At 39.8% G+C, this 23,499-nt stretch overlaps 1 protein-coding gene across 1 annotated transcript in view; it reads left to right on the forward strand.

The window, feature by feature from the left end:
* Positions 1-14: 14 nt before the first annotated feature.
* Oga (O-GlcNAcase) overlaps positions 15-23,499 on the forward strand; it is a gene marked incomplete at its 5' end in the record, with an annotated part of 33,696 nt that continues 10,211 nt past the window's right edge. Inside the window, 14 exons of the mRNA XM_010626504.1 lie at positions 15-123; positions 3,476-3,527; positions 3,938-4,035; positions 5,515-5,645; positions 8,029-8,200; positions 9,296-9,394; positions 11,283-11,567; positions 13,936-14,094; positions 15,038-15,651; positions 16,068-16,242; positions 19,340-19,425; positions 20,386-20,490; positions 21,521-21,606; positions 21,863-22,055. Of these exons, the coding sequence (XP_010624806.1) occupies positions 15-123; positions 3,476-3,527; positions 3,938-4,035; positions 5,515-5,645; positions 8,029-8,200; positions 9,296-9,394; positions 11,283-11,567; positions 13,936-14,094; positions 15,038-15,651; positions 16,068-16,242; positions 19,340-19,425; positions 20,386-20,490; positions 21,521-21,606; positions 21,863-22,055 (2,364 nt within the window). The remainder of the gene's footprint in view (positions 124-3,475; positions 3,528-3,937; positions 4,036-5,514; positions 5,646-8,028; positions 8,201-9,295; positions 9,395-11,282; positions 11,568-13,935; positions 14,095-15,037; positions 15,652-16,067; positions 16,243-19,339; positions 19,426-20,385; positions 20,491-21,520; positions 21,607-21,862; positions 22,056-23,499) is intronic.

The following is a 23,499-nucleotide window of genomic DNA, read 5'->3' on the forward strand; positions in this document are numbered from 1 at the left end:
GCGGGGTCCCTTTGGGGCCTCTCCGCGACCGCACACCGCGTCCGGTCCCCTCCGGCCAGCAGCAAGCCTCCCGACCTCTCCTGGCTCGGGCTCGGAGTCAGGCCGACTTGGGAGGCGGCCATCGTAAGGAGCCTGCTACTTTTTAGGCTCTGAGGTTCACGGATCCTGCTTAGGGTTTTCTGCTGTCGAATGAAGACCTATGCCAGACCTGGTGATGCAGCCTGTAATCCCAGCGCTCTGGGAGGCTGAGGCTGGAGGCGATGATCGCAGATTCTAGCCCAGACTGCAATTTAGCAAGACCTTGTGTCAGAATTTAAAAAGGGCTGAGGATGTAGGTCAGAGTGAAAGCTGTGGGTTCTCGATTAGCCAGGAAAAAAAATGTATAGTGTTTGTGTCTCTACTCTTTATTAAGTAGAAAGAATCAACCCACACAGACATGCTCGTATTCCCGAAGAAAAGCTCCAGGCCTGTAGAATTACAAATTCCTCTCTGCTTGGACTTTTTTTTTATTGGCCAGTTAATTTCTCTGGCTCTTTGAAGAATCATTTGCAACCTAGAACGTTGTGGTTTTTCCCTTCTTCTGTACGGTACTTTTTTTTGGGGGGGTAGGGTGTGTGTGTGTGTGTGTGTGTGTGTGTGTGTGTGGTTTTAACTAATTCTCTCAAAAGCATCAGGGTATGGGATTTGAATTCGGTGACTACTTACAAATACTCTTCTCCTTCCTTCCTATTTGTGATTGAAAGTGCAGTGGCCGCTTCCTAGTGAAGGAAAAGGACCGGAATGTTATCGGTTGCTGGGTGAGAATGGACACCCGCCCGGCATTCTGTGGAAGCACCCGTCCTTAGTGTTCTTTCCTTGAGTGCAAAATTTAATTTGGATTTTCTGGAATACAATATTTTGGCTAATCCATGGTTTTCTAGTTGTCTAGTTCTTTCCTATTAGGCAGTGTTGTGGATAAGCACATAATAAGTCTTTCTACAAAACTAAAAAAAACGTGGAAAGAGAAAAGGATTTCTTCTCTTGTTTGAGAGTTTGACCATTTCCAAATTGTCATCGTATAAATTGTTTTGAAAGATTATAGTGTTTTAGACAAAATTTAGTTTGGGGGAGAACATACCATGCAGCTACAGTAAGGCTTGAAACAGTTCAGCAAAATTACCTTTCAAGATGTGGAGGAAGACTTGTGGAATATGAAACCACGATTGCTTCGTATGGCTTGTTGGTGTGTTTATTGAGCTTGTTAGAGTGCAAGGAAAATTTAATCAGATGGGAGGGGTGATGGGTGAGGAAGAGGTGCTGAGGAATATAGAAATTTCAGAGCGAGACTGGAGTGAGTTTAAGGAAACTGGGCCAGACCTTTATACTCTCCGTAATTAAAAGGTAAAGCTTATTGTGATTTAAATTGGTTTGTTTTGAATAGTATTTAAAGGTGTCTCTCTAGGTTCTGTTGTGGTCCTCAGTTCTCTTGCCTTCCCTGGTATAAACTGAGCACCTGATCCAGCACAGATTTACTTATTTACTAGTGCTTCTAGGTTGGCACTATTTCCAAAATGGAGGATAGGAAATGCTCTAAAGTGCCAGCATTCCTTTTTGTTTCTTGCCCTCACAAACCTTTGTTGGTTTTAACTTGTGCTGTAACAATTCTGCTTCCTCTTTGTGATGCAAATCAACCATTGACTACTGAGCGCAAACTTGTACTTTCTGAAGGTTAAAATGTTCAAGTTAGACACTTGGAAACTTTATGTTGAAGTACTTCTGTTTCTTTTCTTTTTCTTTTTTTCTTTTTTTTTTTTTTTTTGTTTGTTTTTTGAGACAGGGTCTCACTATGTAGTTGAGTGACCAGGAGCTCACTATATAGCGCAGGCTGCTCTTGAACGCAGTGATCCTCCTGCCTCAGCCTCCTGAGTGCTGGGATTTCAGGCATGCGCCACCATGCCTGGCTATGTTGAAGTACTTCTAAAGGCTTGTAAAGCCTGCTCTTTCAGGAGAAAAATGTTGTAAGCTTTACAATCAAGAACATTTAAGGCCTGGCCAGGGCATGCATTTTTGCAGTCAGTGCTTAAGGGAACCTGAGGCAGAGGATCTCCAAGTCCAAATTCTGCCTGAGTGACATAGCAAGACCCTGTCTCAAAATAAAAAATATCTAGGGATTTGGCTCTGTGGTAGAACACCTTGGCTTTTGTACTCTGGGCAGTTCAACTAAGTAAATAAATATTATCTCTAAGTGGATTATATTGCATTGTCAAGACTGAGAATGCTACAGTTTGATATATTGGCTTGGTCTGTATCATTCTGTGGAAAAGGGTAATGATTTGGTCTGGGGCCTGGGGCTCTGATGGAGGGGAACATTTTCATGTTCAGAATGCTTTCATTGGCAGTGTTCATGGTACCTGAGAGATTGCTCTTAGCTGTTGGTGAGACAGAAAAGTAAAGGGTAGGCAAGCTGTAAGGGGTGTTTGGTAGAGTTACTGATTAGCACACTTAGGGAGCTTCAAGTCCCAGTTTGGTGTCTGTACAGCATCTTAGGTCACCACCAATGTACACGTTTATTTCTGACAGTGGACCCTGGAACATGTCATCACTTTCTTAAATTTTCAGTTTAGTTCTTTGCTCTGGAATTAATATGACTTGTTTGCTATTTAGGTCAAGTTCACTGCTGAATCTATTGTGAAGGTGATCTAGGCCTCTTTTTTGTTTTTGTCCCTTAGTTTTATCGGGAGCTTTTGGTTTTTGAGACAGGCCCAGGCTGGTCTCAAACTTGGTGATCCTCCTGCTTCATTCTGCGAAGCCCTTAGATTGCAGGTGCAGGACACCACGCTTAGCTGTAACAGGTGGCCCTTATTGGGAATGGTGGCACAGGATGCTCATTCCAACTACTTAGAAGGCTGAGACAAGGATAGAAAGTTGACGAGCAGCCTAAATTAAGTTTTTTTTAAAAAAAAAAGACCATAAAATTAGTCTTTTCTAATCCTGCCCCTGATTTTACTGCCTGTTTCTCTCATCTCATCCCCCTGGAAGCAACTTAATTCCCTCTGCTAGGCAGCAGTTATTACTCATTTGAATTGCTTTTTTCATCTTGGTAAGATTGAGATACTTTTTTTCAGAGTGGTAGAGCACTTGTCTACCCACTCAGGGTCTTAGGTTCATCCCTGGAACTGGGGAAGAAAACGGTTTAACTGTATTTCACAGTAAAGAGGTAAACTTACCTGTTTCTATATAACTTTCACTTAAGTAATGTCATGGTGGAAAAAAATTTATCTGAGGAAAAAGAATAAAAGTTGCCTGTAATTTCTTTACCCATAGATTATAGAAAAACCTACATTATAGGTTATAGATTATTTTAAAAAACTATTGTTTAGATTTTAGTGTGTTGTATACTTTTTTTTTTTTTTTTGCAAAATGGGATTGTATTTAGTAAAGCTTACCACATTTTGAAACTGGAAAGAGGTTAATTTCATTCTTATTTGAAATCTAGGATTTTACGGAAGACCCTGGGTTATGGAACAGAGAAAAGAACTTTTTAGAAGGTAAATTTTTATTATATGAAGCATACTAGAAGTCATAACATTTCATTTTAGAGAAATACCGACACTGAGTATCCCTGGTACAAGTTGATGATTTCTCAGTTACAGAACTTACTTTACTTTGGTCCTTACCTGGTCTTCACCCAAGCCAATAGTTTTCAGACCTTTCCTGGGAGAGCTTTGAGTAGCTTTTGGGTTTCATCTGTCACACCCAGAGTTGTGTTTTTATTCCATATCAGTATGTTGACATGTAGTACTTAATTTTCTTCCACTGATTACTGGTTTAAAAGCTACTGTTCTAGAATATTAACTAGTTTTATATAAAATGGAGATGGTCAAAAAAGGAAGAAAATTGAGATTTATAAGCTATTAATGTTGACTTTTTATATATAAATAATTTTTTTCCTTTTAAGGCTCCAAAAATGGGAATTAAATACATACTTGTATGCACCAAAAGATGACTACAAACATAGGATGTTTTGGCGGGAGATGTATTCGGTGGAGGAAGCTGGTAATCTTTTTCTTCTTAAAGCATAAACTCAGTATGTGAAGAAAACAGCTATATTGTAGAGTAGTTTACTATAATGTCATTATTTTATTTTCACTTCATATATGTAATTTCTGTTTATCTGGTAACTACAGTAGTCTGCGTGAGCTGCTATAGACTGGAAGACTGGCACTAGTAAAGTCACGGCCAAAGTACGGGTCGTGGCTGTGCCAGTCTGACTTCACTTGGTCTGTGGCCGTAGACTACTGTGCTACTTCCGCCAGTGGTGATCTGCATAGTGGCCACTTGGAAAGTGTTGCTTCAGCCAAGGATAGGGTGAAGCAACTGAAGCACCTGGCTTGAGTGTAAACGTTAAGGCACTCAAATCAATAGTCAAGATAAATAAATATTTTGAGTTGGTCATGGTTTTGACACCTCTAATCCCACCAGTCTGGGTGGTTGAGGCAGGAGGATTGTAAATCGAGTGCAACCTGATCAATTTAGTGTGCGTCTGGCAATTTTTTTAATTTTTAAATTTTTATTAGTACATGTTTAGTGTTTCAATGTATTTAGAAAAATTGTATCATAAAGACTTGCTGGGCATGGTGACACACATGTGTAATCAGCATTCAGAAGGCTGAGGCAGGATTATCACCAGAAGTTCAAGGCCAGCATGAACTACATAGGGAGATCCTGTCTCAAAAAAAAAAAAAAAAAATTAAAATCTGTAGTAAATATTTTTTCTGTAGATACAAAGATGAAGGTTTAGGATTATTTTAGTCATAACTTAATCCTAGTTCTTATAAAAACACTTTTAAAAAATTTAATTATAAACTTATGTGGTTTTTTTTTTTTTTTTTTTTTTTTTTTTACTTACTGGGAATAAAATTTTTTTTTTTTTTTTTTTTTTTTTTTTTGACGTACTGGGAATCAAACTCAAGACCTCAAGCTTGCAAGGCAGGCATAGTGCCACTGAGTAAATCCTGTTTTGTTTTGTTTTTTGTGACAGGGTCTTGCTATGTAAATCATCCTGGAACTGGTTGGTGGCAGTTCTCCTGCTGTGTCACCACCATGCCCAGCCCTTGTACTTTGGGAAAAAAAGGAAATAAAATAAAAGGGTACTTTATTAATATTTTGCTTGTTTCCTAGAAAAGGACAAGAAACTGTTTGGAAGTGAGAAGGTCCTCTTGTTTTCTTTTGGTTCAAATAAAAAAATGTGAAACTTAGGGCCCGGGATTTAGCTCAGTGGTTCTGCTGCCTGCCTCTCAAGTACAAGGACCCGAGTTCAATCCCTGGTACCACCCCCATGTGAAACTTGTTCTTTTGCTATAACTTTAGGTCACTTCAGGCTTGTATGGCTTGTTGTCACATTAGACATAATTTTGTGAAATTTAAGGAACTTTTTCTTTCTTACAAAGTTGGAAGAAATAATCTCTTTAATTGGAAAGTGAAGGTTCTTTCAATTTTCTGTGCTGCTTTCTAAAAACATGGACTCTTCTTTAGAGCAACTTATGACTCTCATCTCTGCTGCACGAGAATATGAAATAGAGTTCGTCTATGCTATCTCACCTGGACTGGATATCACTTTTTCCAATCCTAAGGAAGTATCTACATTGAAGCGCAAACTGGACCAGGTAGCTCCTTATTTTTAAATTATTTTTCCTGACTCAGTGCTTACAATGAATAATTTTCTAAGTTGCTTTTATGATAAAAATAGAATCCCCACATTTTTCTGTAGGAATTATTTAATGTTTTTGTGTAGAAATGTACTTTTCAAAGTGTTAGTAGTACCCTGGTACTTGTTAATTGCTTCCATGAGGTTCAGTGAATAACAAGAGACAAGTACCAAAGCAGTTGTGGGGTTTTTTGTGTTTTTGTTTAGTTTTGTTTTGATTTTTTGAGACAGGGTCTCACTATGTAGTTGAGACTGGCCTGGAACTCACTGTGTAGCCCAGGCTGGTCTCGAATTTACAGCGATCCTCCTGCCTCAGCCTCCCGAGTGCGGGTATTACAGGTGTGTGCCACCACTCCCGGCCTCAAAGCAGTTGTTCTGACTAAAAAGCTCTAGCAGGTCTGGAGGGGAGTCAGCATTGTTAATTGTGACTGTAGCTAGGTGTAGTGGTGCATGCCTGTGATCTCTGGATGCTTAGTCAGGAGGGTTGCTACAAGTTTGAGGCTAGTTTTTTGAACATAGCGAGACTCTGCCTCAAAACAAAAAACCATTAAGTACCAAATGTGATGAGTGTCAGAGCAGTTGAGTACCAGTATATGATTGAATCAAAAGAGGTACAGTTGATTCTCAATTTAAGAGCTGCCTTCAGCCCAGTACAGTGACTCTTGTCTGTAATCCAGCACTCTTGAGGGACTGAGGTAGGAAGATTGTGAGTTTAGGCCCAGCCTGGGCAACTTAGGGACTAAGTGCAACCCTGCCTCAAAATTTTAAAAAAGGGCTTAGGGGATCTAGCTCAGTGGTGCTGCTGCCTGCCTTGCCTTGCAAGTGCAAGGTCCTGAGTTCAGTCCCTGATACCAAAAAAAGGGACTCAGGATGTGTATAAGTCAGTGTAAACGCCCTGGGTTCAATCCCCAGCACTGCAGCGGGGGGGAAATGTTAAAGGCCAGTGTAGGCAATCTAGTAAGACCCTGTCTCCAAATAAAAAGGGCTGAAGATGTAACTCAGTGAAAAGTGTCCCTGGGTTCTATCTCCAGGACTGAAAGAAAAAAAATCCTAATCACTAGGTTCCATTCTTTTGGGGTATTTTGAGACAACACCAGCACCTTGCTGTGTAGTGCAGGCTGACCTTGAACTTACAGAGATCTTTAGCCTGCCCCGTCATGAGTTCACTGTGAACTCACTTGCATGGTCTAGGCTCCACCCTTACAGATCCCTGTGCTGAAATGGGGTAGGGCCCAAGAATCCAGGTGATTCTGAGATGGGCAGTCCAGAGCCACTTTGGGGAGAGTACACCTGTACCACAGGTACTTGCCTGACTTCGTGACCGAGATGAGAGAGAACGCATTTTACCTGTTAATGATCAGTTTCCTAAATTATACAAATTATAGATGCATTTCTATCTGCAAACAGCTGTGTTCCCAAGAAACAGACTAAGGTACAAGCTATTAATATGTTGGTGAGTTTAGATCTAAACTCCACTTTAGAAGCTGTGCATCTTTTTTGACAAAGTGTAGGGCTCCCATTTTCTTTTTGTTTTTAAGTTTATGGATTATTTTAGTTTTGTTTTGAGATAGTCTCTGTTATAGTCCAGGCTGGCCTCACACTCTAGACTCAGTCTCCCAAATGCTGGGATTACAGGTGCATGCAACTGCACCTAGCTATGTTTGCTGATTTTTTGTTTTTGTATACATATTTCGTTGCCAAAAGTTACATTGGTGGCATTAAAATGGCTAGTAAATGAGGTAGGGCTAGGAGTGTGTAATTCTCATGAATAAGTTGTTTTTCTATATGATCAAATTTTATTAGTTTTTTTTTGTTGTTGTTGTTTTGTTTTGTTTTTTGCTGGTACTGGGGATTGAACTCTGGTCCTTGAGCTTGTGAGGCAGGTGGAGGAACCACTGAGCTAAATCCCCAGCCCCTCAGCTTTTTAATTTAACTTTGAAACAGGGTATAGTTAGCTCACTGATTACCCAGGTTGGGTTTGAACTTGCAGTCCTCCTGCTTCAACCTCCCAGAATGCTTGGGTTGTAGGTATGTACGCTCATACCCCTTTTCTTGTGGTCTTTCTGATTTATGCCTTGTCAGATTTTTCTGCAGAAGTAAGTATTAATTAGGATCTTTGCGCCTTTGGGGGCTAGAGCAGGCAAGGGGTTTTACTTATTTATGTTTCTGTATTTTTCTTCTTCTGTTGGGTTTTCTATAATCAGCAGCAGTTTTGTTGGAATATACAGTATTTTGGATAGTGCATTCAACCCCAAATGAAAAATGGTACAAAACCTTGACTTACTATTTAATTTAGAGTTTCTTTCATTGACAGTACAAAAACAAATATTTTCTTTTTCTAGGTTTCTCAATTTGGGTGCAGGTCATTTGCCTTGCTTTTTGATGATATTGACCATAATATGTGTGCGGCAGACAAAGAGGTATTCAGTTCTTTTGCTCATGCACAGGTCTCCATCACAAATGAAATTTATCAGTACCTAGGAGAGCCAGAAACTTTCCTCTTCTGTCCTACAGGTATTGTATATAATAGCTTAATATTTAACTCATCTTAATGAAGTAGTAACTTATAAATGGTCCTAGGTAGGCCCTTATTAACAACCCCCCATTGGTGCATAAGAATAGGAATCATTTTTCTGGAAGATATTTCTTAAGATCTTACAGGGGAGAAATTAAGGAGCTTGTAAATGATAATAAACTTGGCAAAAGATTCTTGTTTTTTAGTACTGGAAGTATATAAGTATATAAATATGCATCGTCAGGATATTAAAGGAGAAATGCTATTATTGAAATGAAAACTGGTAAAAAAACAAATTTACATTGCTTTTAATTTTGTCACTTATTTCCTCCTCATTCCCTTTTCTGCTCATGCATGTCTGTTCCTTTCTTACTCCTCCCACTCCCATCTGGGCTTTTACTTCCACTAGTCAGTACAGAAAGCTTAATAATTTTTCCTCATTCTATCTTTTTTCCCTTCCCCAGTTTTCTTCCATTGAAAATGTTTGTCTTTTTTAGTAGCCTCTTAAAATTCAACTTAGTTTTCGCCAGACTGTTTTTTGTCAGGAATGGATAAGTTCTTTGAATTTGTAGATGGAGTTATTTAACTCTTTGTGTATGTGTTAGAATTGTGAGCCATGAAGCTTATTTTAATACGTAATCTAGCACTACATAAATACTTAAATAGCGCTTAGTAAGATACTGGGAATTCACTTCAATCATAATTTAAGTTGTAGTTACATACTAATAGCTGTTGTCATGTTCTAGTGTTTGTTCTATCATGATATTATCAAGTCTGTATCTGATTACAAATGAGAAGTATAGGTGACTCAAAATTAGGTACAAAAATACTGAGATTCTAATTGTTAATTTCGTAAACTTGTGTTTCTAGTGACTAGCATCATAAGGATTGATCTGTACTACTGTTGGAGGAAGAATATCAGATTTTATGAATTGATTCTTAAATGAACTACATGCTTAAGTTTATTCTCTTTTAGGTATGATATGGAGGCCTTTTATTATTTTGATGAAAAGAATTTAGAATTCTTAGGCATTTTTTTCCCCCATCCCAAACCCATGATCTCTCCTGACTACTTTTTTTCCCTCTACTTTCAGAATATTGTGGCACTTTCTGTTATCCAAATGTTTCTCAGTCTCCTTATTTAAGGACTGTGGGTGAAAAGCTTTTACCTGGAATTGAGGTGCTTTGGACAGGTAAGCCTTTTAAGACTTATGCAGTGAAATTAACTGGGCCCTAGCAATACTGGTTGGGTTGGGTTTTTTGTTTTTTTGAGACAAGGTCTTGCTGTGTAGTCCAAGCTGACATGGAACTTTAAATATTCCTGCCTTGGCTTCCTTATGCAGGGATTACATATGTATACTATCACCACCACCACACATGGCTGATTGGTTTGATTTGGTTTTGTTTTTGGTATTTTGAGACAAGGTTTCACTATATAGTTCAGGCTGGCTTTGAACTCATTACATAGCCCAGGCTGGCCTCCGACTCATGGTGATCCTCCTTCCTCAGCCTCCCAAGTGTTGGGATTACAGTTATGCCCTACTACATCTGGCTGTTATTAACTGAGTAGATTTTTTGTTTGTTTTTTGTTTTTTGTTTTTTTTTGGTACCGGGGATTGAACTCAGGTCCTTGTTTTGCAAGGCAGGCCACCGAACCGCTGAGCTAAATCCCTGGCCCCTCTGAGTAGTTTTTTAAAAACAAACTTCTTTTTTTCCCTGAGACAAAGCCTCACTATGCAGTTGAGACCACCCTGAAACTCACTGTGTAGTAGCCCAGACTGGTCTTGGAACTCAAGTGATCCTCCTGCCTCAGCCTCCTGAGTGTTGGGATTACAGATGTGTGCCATCACACCTGGCTCGAAAATAAAATTTAAGAAAGTACTACTTTATTTAATAAAGTATATATTTTTCACTTAATATTCACAAAGAATGACCAGAGCAATTTTTTTCTTTTTTGGTTCCGGGCATTGAACTCAGGGGTCCCCAGGCGGCAGAAGCACTGAGCCAAACCCCCAGCCTTCTTTACATAATATTAAAAAAATTTTTGCCAGTTGTGGTGATGCATACCTGTACTGTCAGCATCCTTGAGATTCTGAGGCAGAAGGATTGCAAATTAGAGCCCAGCTTGGGCAATTTATTGACTTACCAAGATCCTGTCTCTATTTAAAAAAGGAGGAAGTCTCGGGTTATAGCTCTTTGTGAGAGTCCTGGGTTCATTTCCTAGTACCACAAGTGAGTTGGGTGACGCACTTGCCCCAGGGTGGTCTTGAACTCATTGGTTTAGGTAATCCTGCCTCAGTCTCCCAAGTAGTCAGGACAATAGGCATGTAGAAAACATGGTGGCACATGCCTGTAACCCCAACACTTGGGAGGCTGAGGCAGGAGGATGACTGAGAGTTCAAGGCCAGCCTGAACTACATAGCAAAGCCCTGTCTCAAAAAACCAAAAGAAAAAGTCTTGAAGGAGCTGGACATGGTGGTGTACCCCTGTGATAGCACTCGGGAGGCTGAGAATGAGGATCACTGAGTTCAAGGTCAGCCTATGCCATACAGTGAATTCAGGGCCAGACTGAACTACATGGCAAGACTGTCTGAAGACAACCTAAGTCTAGAAGGATTTTGTTGTCATTTTTATGGTGTAACTTTCTTTTTTTGGGGAACTGGGGATCGAACTCAGGACCTTATACTTGCCAAGCAAGTGCAGTGCTGCTAAACTACATCCCTGGCTCTTGGAACTTCTATCCTATAGAATGAAAGGGAAAAAAATGTTGCTGTGTTTAAAATGAAAACAGTTGGGCCTGGTGGTGTGACCTCATTGGTAGTGGGCTTGCTTAGTGTACATGAAGCAGTGGGTGTGATCCCAACACTGCAAGAAGAAAAAAGCAAAAAGTTATTAGAAACTAAGGAGAACACAGTAAAAGCTGTGTATCGTTTTTTTTTTTTTTTGGTACTGGGTTCAAACTCAGGATCGTGTGCTTGCCAGGCAGGTGTGGTGCCACTGAGCAAATCCCTGGCCCTTTGTACAGTGTATTTTAAAGCCATCTAGGAGATTTTTAAAACATGTGGTGGTTGTTATTTCTAGGTCCTAAAGTTGTTTCTAAAGAAATTCCAGTAGAGTCTATTGAAGAGGTTTCTAAGATTATTAAGAGAGCTCCAGTAATCTGGGATAACATTCATGCTAATGATTATGATCAGAAGAGACTCTTTCTGGGCCCATACAAAGGAAGATCCACAGAGCTCATTCCCCGGTTAAAAGGAGTGCTGACGAATCCAAACTGTGAATTTGAAGCCAACTATGTCGCTATCCACACTCTTGCCACCTGGTACAAGTCAAACATGAACGGAGTGAGGAAGGATGTGGTGATGAGTGAGTAGCCTGCACTTCATCCTGACTGTGGGAGGAAGGGGAGGTTGGCTGCAGCCATTGGCAATGTACTTCTTTTTCAGCACAGTTCAGGAGACTTCATTATGTGTTGTAGATTTCTGCTAATCAGTTACATGTACAATAAAAGGAAGGCCAAGTAGTCTTGCACAGGTCATTTAGCCTCTTGGTCTTTTTTTTTTTGGTACTGGGGATTGAACTCAGGTCCTTGTGCTTGCAAGGCAGGCGAGGAATCACTGATATAAATCCTCAGCCCTTAAGTTCTTATTTTTATTAGTACATGTTTGTAGTACATAATGATCACATTCACGATAGGGAGTTGGTATATGTAAGTTCTGTTTTCAAAATATGCTTCAATCTTTGAAGGCAGATTGTATAGTATAATCTCTTATGTTCCCATTAGCCTTAAAATCATTCAGTTTTCAGGTGATTTTATCAAATGAGGTAATTTATTTATTTGTTTTATCTAGTTATTGTGGTACTGGGGGGTTGAACTCAGGTCCTTATGGCTTGCAAGGCAGGTAGTGGCAAATGAGATATTTTAGATGACTAGATACTCTTTTTCTTGCTACCAGGATCCAATTCTGTACCTTATGCTTGTGAGTCGGGTGGCTAAATCTTGAGCCCTGATGACTAGATGTTCTTATCTGCGTTATTTCACTTAGGTCCATCTTACCCTTATGAAAAATACTCTTATTTTAGGCATTGGCTTATCAGTGGGTTGCAGGGGGCCCCCCCATTACTGGGGATTGGACTCAGGACCTTGCACTGGCCAGGCAGACATAGGGCCACTGAGCTATATCCCTGGCCCCTTTACTTCCAATTAATAGTTTTAAGTTAAAAAAAAAAATCCTGGATGTTCATTTATATTTAAATAACCCATCTTCGTGGGCAATGAGGATTTGCAAAAAGAATAAAGTCCCTGATTCTGAAAAAACAGTCTTATGTTGAAGAAAACATTTTTAAGTGTTGTAACAGTTACCTACTAATTGCTGTGGAAACAAAAGGCTGTGACCACCTTAATCAAGCACAGCAGTAAGAAATGATTTCACCCGTACTTAACCTGGGTCAAGGTAGGAAGTTTGCTGGGCTGGAGGTGAAGAAAATACTCAACACTGAGATTTTGAAGTTATTTGAATTTTGGCCCACTAGGGATACTGAAATATTGTAACTAACGATACTTGGTGATACGTTGTTGTGATCTGTGTCACCACCCCACACACTGGGGATCAAACTCAGAACTTTGTGCTTGTGAGGCAGGTGCGTTGTGACTGAGCTACATCCCCAGTTGTTGTTTAATTCTGGAGCCTTGCTTCCATTTGTTTATTAAATTAATGTTTGTGTTTATGGCTCACTGTAGTCCTTTTTCCCCCCATAAAAAATAGAACTAGTAATATCTCAGCACCCTTTGTATCCGTGATTCTCTCCCCGCCCCTGTACTGGGGATTGAGCCCTGGGAATGCTGAGTCACAACCTCAGCCCTTTACTAAAGTATCAAGATTGGTGACTCCTCTTGCCTCATTCCTCTGAAGGTCTGGAATTACAGTGTCACAGCTTCTGTTTCTTCTTTTTCTTTGGTGCTAGGGATTGAACTCAAAAGGCAGGCATGGTGCTGCTGAGCTAAATCTCCAGCCTGTTTTTTTATCCTTGAACGTGTTCCTGCTGGCTTGAACCAGCAGTGGCACAGGCATGACTGTCAAATCAGGTAGCTCTTATTAATTTTATTAGTAAAAAGACCAGTGAAAGTGATTAGATGCATTTGTATCACCAGTGAGTGGTACAGGCTGCCTGATGGGACAGCTAGCTGCTCGACAGCAAGATGTATGTTTTGGCCTTGCTGTGAACATGTTAAGATAGTCGGGAGTACCCTACGTAAGGAGTAGCAGATACTAGCCATACTGGGCCGTACGGGGGAATGAAGTAAAGGTAAGACTGGAGAATTTTTGAATACCAAGACAAAAAGTTCCAACTTAATTTTCTCTGCCTGGATCTCCCTAACCTGGCAGAGCATCATTGGTTTATCTGTGCTCACATTAAGGCGCTCTCTCTGTTCACGTTCTGTTTTTTGTACTGCCTTAACCTTGAATTTTCAATAATTGGTATTCAATGAACGTTCATGATCAGCTTTTCCAGTGATTCTAAAATAGTAGTCATTTCAGTTGGAAGTTTACATTTAGCAGTGCATTTAGGGGAGTAACCTGAATGAAGTGGTCAGTGAAGGGTCTTGCTTGTGTTTGCATTTTTATTTGCTCTTGCTCCAGTTCTTCTTGTGGTGGTACTGCAACAGCTAATTTATATCTCACTTGCCAGGAGGCTTTTGTAATGCAGACTGATTTTGCTTTGTTTTTTTCAGCTGACACTGAAGACAGTACTGTATCAATCCAGATAAAGTTAGAAAATGAAGGAAGTGATGAAGATATTGAAACTGATGTACTCTATAGCCCACAGATGGCTCTAAAGCTAGCTTTAACAGAATGGTTGCAGGAATTTGGTGTACCTCATCAATACAGCAGTGAGTTTGGCCATTTTTTTAAGGGGATTAATTGGATCATATTATTGAATCACAAAATAAAAAGCAGTCATGTCTTACCTTGGGCTCCCTAAAAAAAGTGAAGTTAAATGAAATTTAGAAGTCGGGAGAATTAAGGTTTTTTTAAAAATCTTACTTTGCTGTTTTTTGATGATGCCAGGATTGAACCAAGAGTGCTGAGCTATATCCCTTGGCTTTTTCAAATTATGAGACCGGGTCTCACTAATTTGCCTTGTCTGGTCTTAAATTTGTGATCCTTCTGCCTTAGCCTCTGAGTAACTGGGATTACAGGCATGTACCATCAAGCTTGGTGACACGTCTATCTTCTTTTAATAGCTTGTATCTTGATATGTGCTAATTGGAAGTATTTGTTTTAAAATATAAATCTTGCCAGGGGCTGGCACATACCTGTAATTCAAGCACTTGGGAGGCTGAGCCAGGATTGCAGCAAATTCTTACCACCATAGGCTGCATAGGGAGTTTAAGGACAGGATGAGCTATGCAGCAAGACTTTGACTCCAAATAAATAAGTAAATGAAGTAAAATGAAATAGAAATTTTGCCTGGTGTGCTAGTGCACACTTGTAATTCTAGCACTCGGGGAGGCTGAGGCAGGAAGATCACCATGAGTTCGAGGCCAGCCTGAAGTATATAGTGACCCTGTCTGAAAAAACAAACAAAGCTTTGTAAGGAAAGATACTAGATGTCAACATGTTTGAGGATGTTTATTACCTGTTCTTTACCCCTAGTGACCTTTTATCCATGCCTCCCTAGTGGCTTAAAGAAATTTCACTTTTCTCAGGGCTCATAGTATTTAGAATCTCAAATTAAGGCTCTCGTTCCAGATAGCATGACAAGAAGGCATTTTTCTAAATCTTCATTTCTTATTTCTAATTCTGGTTATCTCTTGACTTTCTTTTTGGTAGGTAGACAAGTTGCACACAGTGGAGCTAAAGCAAGTGTAGTTGAAGGGGCTCCCTTAGTTGCAGCACCCTCTTTAAATGCCACAACTGTAGTCACGACAGTGTACCAGGAGCCCATTATGAGCCAGGGAGCAGCTTTGAGTGGTGAACCTACAGCTCTGACCAAGGAAGAAGAAAAGAAGCAGCCAGATGAGGAACCTATGGACATGGTGGTAGAAAAACAAGAAGAAGCAGACCACAAGAATGACAGCCAGATACTCACTGAGATTGTTGAAGCTAAGATGGCGGAGGAATTGAAACCAATGGACACTGATAAAGAGAGCATAGCTGAGTCGAAATCTCCAGAGATGTCAATGCAAGAGGATTGCATTAGTGATATTGCTCCCATGCAGACGGATGAACAAACAAACAAGGAGCAGTTTGTGCCAGGTCCAAATGAAAAACCTTTGTACACTGCAGAACCAGTGACTCTGGAGGATTTGCAGTTACTTGCAGATCTTTTCTATCTTCCCTATGAGCATGGACCCAAAGGAGCACAGATGTTACGGGAATTCCAGTGGCTTCGAGCAAATAGCAGTGTTGTCAGTGTCAATTGCAAAGGAAAAGACTCTGAAAAAGTGAGTACGATTGGTTTGCCCACTTTCCTAGTCTGCAGGTTCCCTGTGCTGGTAACTTGGCACACGCGCATGTAGGCATGCATTCACCGCCGAGCTCCATCCCCGGCCCTGGTGGAGGTTCTTGAATGAGTACAGTGATAACTGGCAGGAAATTGACCCCATTTTGAATATGTGCTCATTAAAGTAGGTGTGGACTGTTATTTGACTTTCTAGCTAGGAATGAAGGAAAGTGTTGGTTATTTTAGGCATTGTCCGTTCGGGGAGACACTTTTATTACTCATGTGGAATTTAAGCCAGTGATGAAATGTTTTGAATGAATTGTGGGTATCTCATAATAAACAGCTTAGTTTACAATTGTTTTACATTACTTTTTTAAGCTTAACAGTATTTTGGGTCTCTTTATTGATCCTTAATAGATTGAAGAATGGCGGTCACGAGCAGCCAAGTTTGAAGAGATGTGTGGATTGGTGATGGGAATGTTCACTCGGCTCTCGAATTGTGCCAACAGGACAATTCTTTATGACATGTACTCCTATGTGTGGGATATCAAGAGTATAATGTCAATGGTGAAGTCTTTTGTGCAGTGGTTAGGTATGTGCACCAGGAATAATCTACTCTTGGATACATTGTATCTTTAAAAAAATTACCCCACAGGGAGAAAATCATTTAGGGAATTGGCAAATTCTAAATGTATTTTCAGTTCTTTGCTTAGGTTTCTTATAAAAGTGGGCATTGTTGAAGACTTGAGACGCAAGTCTTGATAATTGCATTGAGCATATTAATTTTTCTCCCTTGGGCTAATTCTGCATAAATATCTTGAAAATACGTTAGCAAGTACTGACTTTAACTTGCTCTGACTGAATGCTTCCTGGATGGAACACTGTATATTACTTTTGTCTGATTTGGAGATGAGACAACTATGAAACGTGACTCTAGGCTTTCTGCTGCTTGCTGTGTCGTCATAACATTAATGCTGTGTGTAATGGAACAGTCGCTGAAACGACCCAAGGGGCCTGGCAAGAGGAGTCTGTCCTCCCAGCCCTGTGCGCATGCGAGCTTTAGTGGAAGGCTATTCTGGTGCTGCTCGGTATTATTTCACATGGCTTTTTCTTTATCCCTGTGCCAAGTAATTGGTTATAAGCAGAAAGTGGACATTTTAGTCCTCTAAAAGTTCTGCTTTTATTCAGTGGATTTTTCTGTCTACTTTGAAAACAATGACTTTTTTTTTTCCTGGAAATTTTCAAGCTTGGTAAAGAGCACCAGCATGGCCAAGTTTCTTAGGGACCTTCATTTTCAGGTTTTCAATCCAGCTATAAGGAATTAATGTAATGGACTTAACACACAGCAGGCAGCAAAGCTAACTGACATGTCATAGTTTTCATAGTAGTCAAAACACTGATGGGTTTTCACTACCTTAGTTTGAAACAGATGGTCTGAAATACCATGAGCTTAGATTAAGTAGCAATAATCATGAGATTTCTAATTTTCTGCCTGTATACACTTGGGGCTCTTAGATATTAAAAAATAGCTTTTCCTGTGATACACCTAGTTAGCTGCTAAAATAAGTCATTGTTTTGAAAATACAGAACTTCTTTGGATTGCCACATATATTAGTACAACAGGTAGAAGAGAATTTTAATTCTCCTGTAAAGAGGCTCTAGAATATCCATTGTGGGTGAGAGGCATCTTGCCCTTAGGCTGAGAAAAAAAACCCTCCACATTGGTTGTTGGATAACAGCATTTGCCTTCCAGCTTTCTAGCCAAGGAATTGCAGTTAATCCTTATAGGGATTTAAGTCTTAAATTTGTGAGGCTTCTAGAATTTTGAACCTGAAGTCTGAAGTATTGAGCTTGAAACTATATCGCCTAAAACATTGGTTGGTTATTCAACTTTAAAATGAATTATTAAAATTTTTATTCTTGGTTACATATAGTACCTTTTCTCTTAGGCTCTTTATATTATGCAGTTACCGGGTAACTTTCACAGTTTGTATTGATGTACAATTTCCAGGTCAGACCATCATAGATGTTTTAAATAATCATCTTGGCAGTCCATAATGCTGCAAAGCTCACAGCAGGGAGAGTATCTGTACCGTTTTATAGTAATTTCAGGGGTCAATGATTAGAACCCTTTGTTTTCCTCTTCTCTCCAGTCCAGCTGGCATTCAGTCCTTTAAAGAATGTGGCTATGCAGTACCTTTGATTACTAATGACTTCTATTATCTTCTTCCCCATTGTGTACAGATGGGAGAATCCTCAGCACAAGTGTCTACTGCTATTGGATGGACAGCGGCAGATGTTCACAGCGCGTCATGATTAATTAGTTTAAATTGAAAGGTTCTATCTGTGAGGTAGCTCAGGTAGATGTAAGGGCAGTAGGCATGAACTGAAGTCACGTTTGCGCAGCGACTGAGGCATTAACCATGTTTTCATTTACACAGCTCTTCGTATATGCAGCTTTTTATTGTAATAGTTGGAAGTGCTAGTTACGTTGTAGTCTCAAAGTGGGGGGTAGGGAAAATTGGCCACTTTGAAAAGTTTGAGAAGCATAGTTTTTCCTGCAGTGTAAATCACACTGAGTTATGGAATGGGGCAAGTTCTTGTATAGTCTAAATTTTGACCCTATTTCATATTTACTTTACAAATACTGCATTTTGTTTTTTTAAAAACCCTACCCCTAAAATATGACAAACCCAAATATAGTGTCTTAATGGGCCTGAATTGTTAACCAAAACTTGGTTTGCTTTGGGACTGTCTGACTAGCACACTGTATCTATACTGATGAGACTGTTAACTTGAACAGGAGGTAGAATGCTGTCTTCCAATGGAAAAGAACTATATTGCGCTGCTTCATCTTGTCAGAAGACTAGGCAGGTGGTTTTCATTTGGCATCCAAACATTTTCTTTAGTTATTTCTTAGTTGTTAGCTCTTTTGTCTTTGAGGTTGGTAAAGTGATGACCATGAATGCCGACTTCCGGGGCCTCAAAGCTTGCCATTCCATGCATGTGTTCAGTGCATCAAAGATGATAATGGCTGATCAGAAGGACCAGATACTGGTATACTTTAAGGAAAGTACGTTTTAGTTCTGGGCAAATTAGGACCATTAATTGCTTCCTTAGTTTACAGAAACGTCAGACTGATAATTATAACTAACCAGTCTGAAGTGTCCTTGTCTAAAAACATAATGTTCTCATTGTGTTTTGTTTTATCAACAATTTCTTTTATTTATTCTGCTGATCTTAGTTTTCTGACAAGATTCCCTCCCCCTTTTCCCTTTCCTGTACCCTTCCTCAAAATGTAAAATGTGACTTCAGACAGGTTTAATTCCTTCATGGGCTGTGATAATAAAATGTTTCACCTATATCATTCATTTTAGTTTATTATAATTTCGCGATAGAGCAAGAAACTGACTTGGTATAGCTGTCTAGGAAATACATGAATTTGACCCAGACTTGGGATAAAAGTATACAACTGGTAATAGTTTTCATTAACTAGACGAATTTATATCAGTATTAAAATGCCATTATAAATTTGTAAAAATAATTATTATCACAGCCTTGCCCTGAAACCCTGGATTATTACTGTTAGAGAGCTATTTCCACAAAGTGTTTGTTAGTGTGTTGGACATTTGAGACCCCAGGAAATCCCCTTTCTCGTAACGTTCTCCGCTTGGATCTGATCTCAACAGGGTGTCGTAGTCATTCTTCAGCACAGTTCTTAATTGGAGACCAAGAACCCTGGGCCTTTAGAGGTGGTCTAGCAGGAGAGTTCCAGGTATCAATATGAATTCACAACTGAATTGACATTTTCTTTGTTTTATGAGAACCCTTATGTTGCGCATCAGATGGCTGGAAGGATTGGTCTGCCGAAGGCTTTCTGGTCCCAAATTCAATTTAGTTACATAGCTGGATTTTAAATCAAATTTTCCTCCTCTTTCACAGTAATTTCTGAAGGAGATGCTGCCAATGCCCCCCCGCGCCTGCGAAGCGCAGCGGCTCTAGGTGTACACTTCACATTGTTTCTTTGCAGGTCGCACAGCATTTTAATCTGCGCCCGCAATGCACAATGCGCGCATGCTTGTCTGCCAGTGGGAACTCCATGAGCAAAATAGGATGACTGATTATGCAAGTGAATAGTGAAAAGGCTTTGGGTGTTTCTCCAGTTATTTTGTAAATACGCTGGGCTTGAAAGAGTAGTTCGTTGTTGAAAACTGGAACAAAATAGGAAATTTTTATTGTTACAATTTGTTCATGGACTTCTCAGGTGCTCTACTTTTCTCCCCCCAACAGGTGCTCTGCTGCGCACAGCAAACTGAAGCGCATTGCTTTGGGGATAAAGCGTCTCCTGGACAGATAACCCTCTTCAGACCAAACCTCTCCTCCTGACAGTCTGTTCTGCCATCTTTTAGTAGAAAGATGGTCTAGTTAAGATTGGTTTTTAAAACAAACAAAAAATTGTCATCACTGGATTAGTTTTTGTTACTGTTATTATTATAAGTTTAAATTCCCATTAATATGCCAGTAAAGCTGTGTAACTCAGTTTGGGCAATTTCTATTCAGAAGCACTCCCCTCCCCCAGCAAAGAGGTGTTTATATTAGTAAAGCATAGTGCAACCCTCTTCTTTAGGTCTGCCTGCAGTAGCCAGTTAATGTTAAGTTGGTAATCTGCAGTGCACTCATTTAAAGAAATAAATATCTTCCTGATACTAATCCATCTCCTTTTTTTCCCTCACAGCGTTTGCTGCCAATTGATGGGGCAAATGATCTCTTTTTTCAACCACCCCCACTGACTCCTACCTCGAAAGTTTATACTATCAGACCGTATTTTCCTAAAGATGAGGTAATTGTCTTATCAGTTTGGTAAAATGGTTATGTTTTAAAACTCACTGGTTAAAGAATTTCGTGTCTTAAAATATCTTCATTTTTATGGGTTTTTTTGTAGTGCCTAGTGATCCACTCTAACCAAGCACTTAAAACTGAGGTACACCCCCTTCAAATACCAATTTTAAGCCAGTGTGGTGGCATATGTGTGTAATCACAGCACTCTGGAAGGCTGAGGCAGGGGGATTTAGTTGGAGCCTAGCCAGGGCAGTTTAGTACAATGGCAAGACTTTGTCTTTAAATAAAAAACAAAAGAGCTGTGAGATGTAGTTTAGTTGAAAGACCCAGGATTCAGTCCTCAGTACTGAAAACAACCCAACTTCAACTAGGAGGAGGAAGCATGGACAGAAGTTTGAGGAAGAATTTAAGGACTTTAGTTGGGTGTGGTACTGCACCTGCTGGTGATCCCAGCATTTGGGAATTTGAGGCAGGAAGATCATTGTGAGTTTGAGCAAAGCCTAGGCTACAAATACATTCAACACCAGCCTGAATACAAAGCCAGACTCAGTCAACCACCCAACCAAACAAAAAACAGATTGGTTGGTTTTTTAATCCTCATTTTATTACCAGAAACTGCCCTGCAGAATAGTATGAAGTATTATATGACTTCATACAACATGACTCATACAGTATGACTCAGTGAATAAATCTTTAGATGTACTATTTCTGGCAGGCCTTTTGTTATTCCCTCCCCAGACTTACTTTGATGCTGTTGATATTTTCTGTTGCCCCCCCCCCACCTTTTCTTTTTGGTTTTTTGAGAACAGGGTCTCACTATGTCACTGAGACTGACCTGGAACTCCCTATGTATGTAGCCCAGGCTGGTCTCGAACTTACAGCGATCCTCCTGCCTCAGCCTCCTGAGTGCTGGGATTACAGGCGTACGCCACCACTGCCGGCTTTGTTGCCATTTTTTTGATGTGATGCATAACTCTTAAATGTGTAGTGTATAAAATAATATATAAAAATATAATCTGTTGTGTTTTCAGGCTTCTGTGTACAAGATTTGCAGAGAGATGTATGATGATGGAGTGGGTTTACCTTTTCAAAGTCAGCCTGACCTAATTGGAGACAAGTATGTGATTGCTATTTGGATTTGGGAGCAGATGTTTCATAGCAAGGCTTTATCAGGTTGAGGGGAAGAGACAACTGCAAGGAAATATTTTTTTAACATTCTGTTTTAGTAAAATCTCAAAATTTATACGTATGCATTTCTAGCTGCTTTCACAACAAATGTTTCCTTAAGTTATTCAAGTACATTGGACCGTGTATCACTGAATCATGAATTTTGTGTTAGTAGAAAGCTCACTGTCCCTTTCCCTTCTGAGCAGGTTGGTAGGAGGGCTCCTTTCCCTCAGCCTAGATTACTGCTTTGTCCTTGAAGATGAAGATGGCATATGTGGCTATGCTCTGGGCACTGTAGATGTGACACCCTTCATTAAAAAATGCAAAATATCCTGGATTCCCTTCATGCAGGAGAAGTACACGAAGCCAAATGGTGACAAAGAACTCTCAGAGGCCGAGGTACAATTTTTTAAAAACTGCTTATTAAAATATAACAATAAACATGTATCATAAAATTTTAGTGGTTAATTTCTTACCGAGGAGAATTCTTAGAGCTTCTCCTTTTCTTTTCTGGGTGTTTTTTGGTTTGGTTTGGTTTGGTTTTTAAAATTTCCTTCCTGGGCCCAGGGATTTAGCTCAGTGGTTTTGCTGCCTGCCTTGCAAGCGCAAGGGCCTGAGTTCGATCCCTGGTACCAAACAAACACAAATTTTCCTTCCTGTAGGTTTGCCATACATGATTGTATTCATCATGTGGAATTGGTACATGTACACAACACATCTTAATTTTTTTTTATTCTCCTTCCCCCTTCCCTCATCTCTAGATCCCCTTCCCATGTGCAAAAGCTATATCTTTGTTTCCTATTATCTGTTATTTTGCTTTTTAATTTATATATACTTTAGGTTCCTCATATAAGAGAAACCATTCGATATTTAAGCTTGTGTGTCTTGATTTATTTCCCTTATTATGGTCTCAAGGTACATCAGTTTTCCCAGCCTGGTGTAGTGGCACAGGCCTGTAATCCCAGCACTCAGGAGGCTGAGGTAGGAGGATTGCCATGAGTTTGAAAACAGCCTGGCCTATATAGTTCAAGGCCAGCCTAAACTAGAGTGAGACCCTGTTTTTAAAAAGCAAAAGATAAGCTGGGCGCGGTGGCACATACCTGTAATCCCAGCACTTGGGAGACTGAGGCAGGAGGATCTCTGTGAGTTCAAGACCAGCCTGGACTACATAGTGAGTTCCAGGTCAGTCTCAACTACATAGTGAGACCCTGTCTCAAACAAACAAAACAAAACAAAACAAGATATATCGGTTTTCCTACAGATGATTTACTTATCCTTTATAGTAGACCAGTATTCCTTTGTGTATAAACACATATTCTGTATTCATGTATCTATTGTTGGACATAGAGGCCACTTCCAAGATTTAGTTATTATGAGTTTTGCTGCTATAATGTGAGTATGTGTGTATCATCTTTATTTTTTAAAAATTTTATTTCAACAGGATGCTTTTGGTTTATGCTGATTTTTGTTGTTTTTGGTACTGGGGATCAAACTCTGTACTTTGCGCTTGTGAGGCAGGTGGCCCTTAAACAGGGTGCTATTAGAAAATTATCTGGGAGTTTGGCTCAGTGGTTCCACTGCCTGCCTCGCAAGTGCAAGGTCCTGAGTTTGATCCCGGTACCAAAAAAATAAAACTACCTACCTGGGATTTTTATTTATTTATTTTTAAAAATTTGTCTCTTATTTAAAGACAGTATATGTAACAGTTATGGACAAAAGAGTTATAGAATTGGTCTTGGTTTAAAATGATAGAGGGCTAGGGTTTTAGCTCAGTGGTGCCGCCTCCTGCCTTGAAAGTGTGAGGACCAGAGTTCAATTCCCGGTACCAAAAAAAAAAAAAAAA

This window comes from Fukomys damarensis, unplaced genomic scaffold (assembly GCF_012274545.1).
Source record: "Fukomys damarensis isolate Sample0158 unplaced genomic scaffold, DMR_v1.0_HiC HiC_scaffold_8, whole genome shotgun sequence".
Lineage (NCBI taxonomy): Eukaryota > Metazoa > Chordata > Mammalia > Rodentia > Bathyergidae > Fukomys > Fukomys damarensis.